The sequence below is a fragment of the Glossina fuscipes genome, unplaced genomic scaffold (assembly GCF_014805625.2).
Source record: "Glossina fuscipes isolate IAEA_lab_2018 unplaced genomic scaffold, Yale_Gfus_2 61514, whole genome shotgun sequence".
NCBI lineage: Eukaryota > Metazoa > Arthropoda > Insecta > Diptera > Glossinidae > Glossina > Glossina fuscipes.
In genome coordinates, this window is record NW_024003726.1 from 812,002 (window position 1) to 821,364 (window position 9,363).

Genomic DNA, 9,363 nt, shown 5'->3' on the forward strand with positions numbered 1-9,363 from the left:
AGCGAGGCATTTTGAAGTTACCTTTAAAATGGCAACAAATCATACAAAAAAACGGTGCATATTTGACCCAAATCGGATAATCCAAAGCATGTTAAATAAAGTCCTGAAGTTCATATAAAAATAATGGATTTCTTTTTCCCCAAACTAATATATACGCGAATGTTACCCTTGTGCGCATGCACAGGGCATATATTATACATATTTGATAAAATGGTGAATAAACATTCGAATTCGTAACAAACAATAACAAAAAAGAAAAGGTCTTCGTTCAATGTCAGCTGCTCATGCTGTTATTGATAACATTTCCTCTAACTAGTGAAAGTGAGCAATTTAGTAAATCGCTGGCGCATAACGCGGAACTCAAACTTAGTTGAACACAGCTTGCGCGCGTTACTAAAAGAAAATCATAGGGCTAGTGTTTGTTTAAATAACGTTAATAAATAAGTGTAAATTTAATAAAAAAAGTGTTTCTTTTTTGTAGTCCTTATGCTGTTGGCGAAAGCACAATTTCAGCGTATAACTCAACTAGCAAAAACACTAATTTCATCAATATAATAAAAAAATTTAAGAAAAAAATCATCAAATAATTCAAACTAACCCAAAAATTCTTAAGACTGAATTTATTCAAAAACAAATTATAACATGTTACTGGAGATATATGTGGAATGGCCTCCCTCCAAACGATTTCACGAAACGAAAAAAGTGGGTTTTTAAAGCAAAAAGAAAAAAAAGGATAAAAGTGATTTTTTGGAAGCAGAAGACCATTTTAAATATTCCTGGTAAGTTCACACTAAAATTAATAATGTAATATTTAAAATTAAATAGCAATCGTTAATAGGTTTTTACGGAAAAATTTGAGCGACAAAAGGAGACTCATAGCGACGTTTCAATTATTTTTGTTATGATAAGGGGAATGGTGAGGGAGCATTATCGTCGCCGAAGTAAAGAGGAGAAGTGGCGTTCACCTCTGTGATTTCTTGAAAAATTATTTGACCAAAATTTAAGTAAATAATAAAAATTCAACTTACACTTTAAACCCATGTAAGTTTATACAAATAAAAAATTATATGTAAAAAATATATTCATTTATAATGAAAAAAATAATATATGACATTCATTGATAATGAAAAGGTTTACAAAAGCTTCTATATGTCTCCAATTCAATATGTTTCTATCTTATTTTATGTTTGGTATTAAATGGCATCTTTTATATTCAACATTTCCTTAATTCTCGCTTTTGCATAGTTGAGCAATTGCTTTTCAAATTTTGCTGGCGTTGAGAATGCACTTTGCTAAGCATTGACCAACTTTTCAACTAAAAAATGAATGAAAATGAGTTCGGTTATTTGCAAATTTGTTATATTATACTTATTGGATATGCCTACTTCCTTCAATAAAACTTCCCAAGCTTTACCGCTTTATTCCGAAACAGTGTGTTCTATAGCTCTTGCTATTATAATAATTTGATGGAATTTAGTATTGCTTGTTACAATGAAATTTTTTTAATAACAAAAAAACTATTATAAATACTAAATTAGTAATCACATGATTACGTTTTTTTTCACGAAAATATGTCACTGTTATTCTTGTAAAAAGTCACATAAGAAATTAAAAAAATTTTCCAAACTTTAACGTTCACGTCCAATGCAACGAGAATTATATGTTCATCGCATTTAAATACGTTCAATTAATTTTGTTTTGACATTTCGTGCGACACGCACAAGGTACAATGCAGTCTTTATCTTAAGATTATAGGATTTGTTTATACATCTAATTTTATTTTTACATGAATTTTTTTAGCACGAGTTGAATAGGCGTTAACCACAAAAATATTACTCTTTACACGAATTGTTTTTTTAACACGATTTTCAATATTCTAAAATTTTTGTTTATCAATTTTTTTTTTTTTTTTTTTTTGGTATGTTGAACAGAGATGGACTTTTATCAATTTTTCTAATGAATTTTTCTGATGACTTTTTATTGTTTTTATGAATCACTCCTCAAAAAATATGCATTGTAAATTATGTCAATTATATGCGTATATGGGTGGGATTCCCCATATTATGCGTAGAGTAAAGACGTAACGTATTTTGTACGCAACTTAGTTTGGTTTTTCAAATAATAATTAAGTTTTTGTAATGAATCAAAATGTGTAGGCACGAAATACATTCTTAAGTGAACTCTAATAAGAATTTTTAATATCGTTTACTAATGTAATACTTTTCAGTTACTTTTTTTAGGTCGAAAACAATCCACTATTTTTCAAACTAGCCAATATCTTTTTTTATATGAATTTTGTGGGAATGTACCTCTTGTGCAAAAAGAAAACTAAGTATATTATATTACATTGTTTTAGGTTGATGATTTAAATAAAAATGGAATTGAAATATCTTAAAGACCATCGAATCTTCGCGGAATTGTTACATTCCACGCATCATAGATATTCGTTCGAAATTTGCATGCGACGTTCGTACAATTGATAGTAAATCGATCATAACTTGTGCTAGAATAATGTCGATAGACGTTCCAAGTTCAGATCGAGATTTTCTTCTTATTTTAGTTTTCGAATAATTTTATTATTATGCAATATTAGCGCAAAAAAGATAAGATATCAATTAGATCATGTAAATATACATATATTTAATATGAAATCAAAAGATTCATGAGTCAGACAAAGTTTTGGAGTAAATGAAACATGATTTTAAAATATACCAGATTCTCGTGAATACTTATAAAATTGAAAACGACTTACGAGTCTGCTTGCAAGTAAATAAAAAAGTTACTAACAACTTATCATTTACAATTTTAGATATTCATAGAAAATGGCAACAATAGATGGAAGACCGGCGCAATATGGTATATCGCTTAAGCAACTACGGGAGCTCATGGAGCATAGGGGTCGAGAAGGTGTCGCCAAAATAAGCGAACTAGGGGGAATATCTGAAATTTGCAAAAAATTGTACACCTCACCAAACGAAGGTAACGAAAAAGATGCTCATTGGGCTAGCTCAGCACTGACATATATAACAGAAATCCTTATTATTCCCATCACCAAAGGATGAGAGGTATACTCATTCTGTCGAAAAGTTTGCAACGCTTAGAAGGAAGTATCAGGGGCCCCACAGAGTGTATATTTCCTTGGTCAGCATCAAATTCTAAATCGATTTAAACATATCCGTCTGTGTAATGTCTGTTGTAAACATTCTCCTGGCCGCAAACATGAAGCTATTGACTTCCAACTTAGCAAAGATATTGGAAATTCTTCCACGCAGGTTGGGGTTGAAAATTGGCCAAATCGGTGGAAGGACACACCCACAGCATTACGTAATCTGAGAACGACTCTGTTTTTCAAAACGAATGAAAATTTGGTTTTATGCTCATTACTTATAAACTACAGTAGATAAATGTACAAAAATTTTAACATATATTCTCTGAGTATTGCTGTAGTACTCGTACACAAATGTAAAAATTGACCACTCCTAACATTATAGTGTATCAATATTCAATTTGTTTTTCAAATACCCTCATAACATGTGGAAACATTCTTCAAAAACACCATAAATAAAAATATTCCTCTGTCTGTTTGCGCAACTTTGTAGTATTTGTTGTAAATATTCTCTCGTTAGCGAAAATGAAGTAATTGCCTACAAATTTGCAAAAGAATTTGGAATTCTTCTAGACTTTTCAAAGGACAAATCGACAGCGCTCACATGCCTACACGGCAAAGATATTTTGAAAATAGAAAAAATTGGCTGCCCCCACTCCATATTACAGGGCATGAAAATTTTGTTCTTTTACTTCTTTTGTCTTTTTTAGGATAACTGTGATGGGTATAAAAGATTCGGCCCAGACCGAATTTAAATCCCTAATTGTTTTCAATTCATGTGAAAACAGAATTTTTATTTATAAAAAATGCTTACAAATAAGTAGTATGACTAGATGCTGTGTTTTTAGTTATATTTGAAAGTCTTAGTATGCATACGTGGTATCAATGGCTTAAGTGAGAATATGTATGCAATAAACGCTCAATAAATTGTATTTCTTAAAATGCGTTTCTTAATAGTCCAAAATAGTAAAAAAACATGTTATGTTTGGACAATGGGCTAGGTTTAATAAGCGTTTACTTTTTGTCGAGCGAAAAAACCTAATATTAATGAGACTCACTGTATGTTTGAGGAAACAGTTTTTACGGATTCTCAATTTTCTTTGAATCGCACTTTGAAAGCTCTTGAACTTATATACATTAAATACACGACGTGTATTTTACAAATAGACCTACTTTTACGTAGATTGTCCTTCAAAATACTGCAATTTTTTACTTAAAAATCGGTAGAGCTTATGTATGGAAATGTTAAAAATTTTCCTTCTGGAATGTAGCTTGCTAACTAAAGTTCATCATGTTTTATACTGCCATTCTTGCAGGTTTAAGTGGTTCAAAATTAGATATAGAACACAGACGGGAAACTTTCGGATCGAATGTCATACCACCAAAGCCTCCGAAAACTTTCCTGACTCTTGTATATGAAGCCCTTCAGGATGTTACTCTTATAATTTTGGAAATTGCTTCTTTGGTTTCTCTTGGATTATCATTTTATAAACCTGCCGACGAAGATACACGTAAGTACTTTTTACTATATTCTGCTTTATTTTCTTGATATATTTTTGTTTAGCTGTTTTGCAAGAGGAAGAGGATCACTATGGTTGGATCGAAGGCTTAGCTATTTTAATTTCTGTTATTGTCGTTGTCTTGGTTACTGCGTTTAATGATTACTCTAAGGAAAGACAATTCAGAGGACTGCAAAATCGCATAGAAGGGGAACATAAATTTTCAGTAATACGTAGCGGAGAAGTCCAACAAATTTCTGTTGGCGACATTGTTTGTGGTGATATTGCTCAGATAAAATATGGTGATCTTCTGCCAGCTGATGGCGTCTTAATACAGAGTAACGATCTTAAGGTACAAAAAATAAAAGTTGTATAATAACTGTAAAGAATTATTTTATATTTAATAGTAGTCACAATAGCACTTATTTCACAGGTCGACGAATCTTCCTTAACTGGTGAATCAGATCACGTAAAAAAAGGCGTTGATATCGACCCAATGGTTCTATCTGGTACTCATGTAATGGAAGGCAGTGGTAAAATGGTAGTCACTGCTGTTGGTGTCAACTCACAAGCCGGTATAATTTTTACATTGTTAGGTGCTGCAGTAGATGAACAAGAAGCTGAAATTAAGAAGATGAAGAAAGGTAATTATGATTACATTTATATACCTACTTTAAAGAGAGAAGGAGAAAATTTTACACCACGCACATTGCGAAAAGACCGGAAGCTTTCTAATGTGGCGTATAAATTCGGCGACAAAATTGTATTTCTCACTTCAAGTAAAGATAGTTAAGTTTAGGAATAAAATAACAAATTTAGATACAGCGCTTGCAGATAGATTGCTTCCAAGAGAAGACATGGCATTTAGACTAATGAATGTTAAATACGACCGTTTTATACACCCATTCATCGCAAATATTTTTTAAACAAAACAGGTTTTAGTGAAATTTATTTACGATCAACAAAACAAAACCGTTTAGAAAGAACAATTATGACAGAATCCGATACAAAGTTAAAACAAGTAAGAACCTTAAATTCGGACGTGAACCAATCTTTTGTACGCATCACCGTTATCCTAGAAAAGACAAAAGAAGTAAAAGAACAAAATTTTCTTGCTTTTTAGTATGGAGTTTTTTTTTATTTTCCTTAAAAACCTTTTTGTCGCATGGCAATGTGGACGTGTAGATGTGCCGTTTGAAAAGTTTAGATCAATTCCAAATTCCTTTGCAAATTTGCAAACAATATCTTCATTTTCGTTAACTGGAGAATGTTTACCACAAATACTGCGCAAACAGGCAGATGAATTCACGAACAGGCGAATATATTTATGTTTTTTCTAAATTTGAAACTGGCCAAGAGTTTGTATACTTTAGCGTGTATTTGAAGATTTTTTCTGCATGTTATGAAGGTGTTGAAAAAACAAATCGAATTTTGATATTATTAGGTAGGTGTGGTCAATTTTTTTAACATTTTGGTACAGGTACTACAGAATGCCCAGCGAATATACTTAAGTTTTTGTACATTTATTTGCTATAGTTTATGAGTAATGAGCAAAAAACCAACTTTTCATTCCTTTTGAAAGACAAAAGTGTTCTCAGATTACGTAATGCTGTGAGCCTGTCGTTCAACCGATTTGGCCAATTTTCAATGCCGACCTGCGTGGAAGAATTTCCAATGTCTTAAGGGTAGAATTTTTTGTATTTTACTTTGACAGAACTGTTTACATTTTACTTTCGACTTCTCAACTCTATTATTTTTCAATTTAAATGTTTTTGTCCAATTAACTCCGCCTTCCGCAAATATTCTATTTATATACATTTTTACAAGCATATTACTATTACTTAAGTTCATGGCTTCATTTTTAATCCGTTAGCTTGCTTTCCCGCTAATCTTTTCCGTCGGCCGGCAGCTGCATGACGCCCCGCGAATTTGCACTTGGTGTTGCCCTCGCCAGGGAAGTAAAAGTCGATAAAACAAAACAAAAATATGGCGTAGATGGCGAAGATGTATCGCTAGCAACGTTTGCGCAACAAAATTATTGAATAGTATCAAAAAAATGCAGCTGTCCCACCATTGTGTTCAAAATCTAGATTAGGATAATCTTATGCACTTTTTGTGTATCTGTTATCGAAAACAGTAACTATTAATTAACTGCTATTTGTAAGCGAGCTCTTTCATTCACATTATTTGTACAGGCAAAAATTTTGTTAATGCTTTTTTTTATGACGTTACATTCTCTCAAACGTTTGCAAGGCAGAAGCATACGCAACCCCGTGTTTCGAAGTAAATATGTGGCATGGCATACATGTAAGTTTGTATGTACGAAAAAAAAACAAACAATATATGTGTATGTAGCAATTGTAAATTTTTTTTCTCTTCATCGTTTATTCCACATTGAAGAATTCTATGTTCGCCAAATGCCCCGACAAATTTCAATGAAAATTTTCGTATGACGAAACATGAAGAAATTTTTTTTGTTTAAAAAAAAAATATAGTTTGTTTTTTCTAAACATTTTATATATATCTTTACCTTTCTTATATATTTATTCATCAAAATAAAAACTAATTCAAAATACATAAGCTAGGGCTAATGACTAGTTTTTAATATTTTATTCATGCATATAATTTTTTAATTCTGAAATATAATTAATATAATAATTATATAATGTAAAAAGGCGCCGGGTAAAATAACTCGTGTAATATGGAATGGTGAATAAAATATGTTAAATATTTGTGTGTTAGCAAATAAAAGTAACAAATACATAAATAAAATAAGTAAATTAGATGACGATAAACTACAACATAGTTTTTTTTAATAGAGAATAGAATTTAGAATTCTTCAACGTTATATAAACGATGAAGGGAAAACACAATCACATTTGCTTCTTGCTTTCAAGCTTTTTTTACTCATGAAATGCTTTTCGCATACAAAGTTGGCCTTTTTAGGCAATTCGAATCCTAACCAAGTCGCCCATGCTCTACCAAGCTCACTCCCAAGCGCAATAAATAATATACTACAACTATTCGATGAATGATGCATCATGGAACCGTGCATTTGCATGCCGTGTGCTACACTGGAGGCTTGGCATGGTGGATAACTTTTCTCTAAAAAGCTACTGAAATATAGAGAATAAATTATAATGGAAAAAATATTTCTTCCATACTTTGTAATTCCTTCACTTTTTATTTATTAATACAAAAAATATGTGTAGTAGCACCAAGCCGAACTTTTAAAACTAAAATAATTTATTAATCTTTCTTATTCCATCGAAAAAGGAACAGTTTAAAAAAGAGTTATTATAAATTTTATTAGTTCATTTTATAATAAATTAAACAAAACACCAAACTTAAATTTCGAATCCAATTACCCTTTTTACATAGCGAGAATATAAAATACTACTCATTTCAATGCCAAAGCCACAATCATATGCCGTAACTGAATTTAATGTTTTTCTTACATATGAACACTTGGTATGCATGCCTTTGTTTTTTATAGCCATTTTTAACATCTTTGACATACTTTGAATAAGTTTCTTGGAAAAATTTGGTTCAGTTTTTTTCCATTCGTCACGAAGAGCTTTCTTCAAATCATCCTTGTAACTATAGTGTGCTGGGGAATTTTGCTATCGAGATAGTTCCACAAATTTTTAATAGGATATATAGCTGAACGCTGGGATGGTGTTTGCTTTCGTTGAGTGGTTTATGTCTTGATCTTTAACCATTGAAATCATTCTTGTTTAACATATTTCTTATTTTTGGTCGGCAACATATTGTTCCTAAATCCGTTTCGTCAATTCTGCGAATTTTGTCGCACTTAAAAAGGGATCCTTTTTGACTTGCCGCAGAAGATATTGCTCATCGTCCACAAACAAAATTTTATTGCTGGCTACTCTTGATTAATGTTTAACACTTTTTTTCAGTTTTTATCGCTTTATTGAATGATGATTGAGAGGCTTCGATTTGCTAACTCGAATATCTCTCGAGACCATATTTGTTTTTTTTTTTGTAGAGTTGAATTGTTGATTTTCTTACTTCAACACTGGTTTATCTTCTTTCTCCTCCCATTTCACTTTTTTAACAGGTGACCCAATTAAACTTTGTTCATGCCAATTGATGCGGTAGCTAATACTCCAACAAAATGGAATGGACTTACTTTTATAGCACATTTAGTTTTGCTCAGAAACAAGTTTGAAAATCTCTATAAAGTATAAAAATTCTTGGTTGGTTTCAAATTTGGAATACTCCTAAACATGTCTGCCTATTCGCGTGTCCATCTGCCTGTTTGTACAACTTTGTAGTATTTGTGGTAAACATTCTCCAGTTAGCGAAAATGAAGATATTGTCTACAAATTTGCAAAAGAATTTGGAATTGATCTAAACTTTTCAGAGGACACGTCGACGACGCTCATATGTTCATAAGACAAAAACCTTTATTTTGAAAATAGAAAAAATTGGCTGCGCCCAATCCATCTTACAGAGCATGAAAATTTTGTTCTTTTACTTCTTTTGTCTTTTTTAGGATAACTGTGATGCGTAGAAAAGACTGGTTCCCGACCGGATTTAATTTTCTAAATTGTTACGTTTGGTATTTTGATGTGAACAATTTTTTATAAGCAAGTTTTCCTTTTCTTCGGAGAATTAATATTATTTTTCTGTACATCTAACTATTTATTAACAAAAAATTTTTTATTATAGTTATCCTTTCTAATTTCTACTATACAATATTTTTCCTATTATTAATTCTTATTTAAAGAAATT

The 9,363-nt window shown here is 31.3% G+C and overlaps 1 protein-coding gene across 12 annotated transcripts in view; it reads left to right on the forward strand.

The window, feature by feature from the left end:
- LOC119643656 (plasma membrane calcium-transporting ATPase 1) overlaps positions 1–9,363 on the forward strand; it is a 192,817-nt gene that overhangs the window by 20,899 nt on the left and 162,555 nt on the right. For 7 of the 12 annotated variants that reach the window (XM_038043050.1, XM_038043051.1, XM_038043046.1 and 4 more), the window contains exons 1-6: positions 96–779; positions 839–1,041; positions 2,810–2,979; positions 4,423–4,617; positions 4,671–4,957; positions 5,039–5,249. In XM_038043050.1, coding sequence (XP_037898978.1) covers positions 2,823–2,979; positions 4,423–4,617; positions 4,671–4,957; positions 5,039–5,249 — 850 coding nt within the window. In that variant the 5' untranslated portion in view covers positions 96–779; positions 839–1,041; positions 2,810–2,822. Of the gene's footprint in view, positions 1–94; positions 780–838; positions 1,042–2,809; positions 2,980–4,422; positions 4,618–4,670; positions 4,958–5,038; positions 5,250–9,363 lie in introns of those variants that run through there. The other 5 variants (XM_038043047.1, XM_038043043.1, XM_038043045.1 and 2 more) reach the window with 3 other exon arrangements.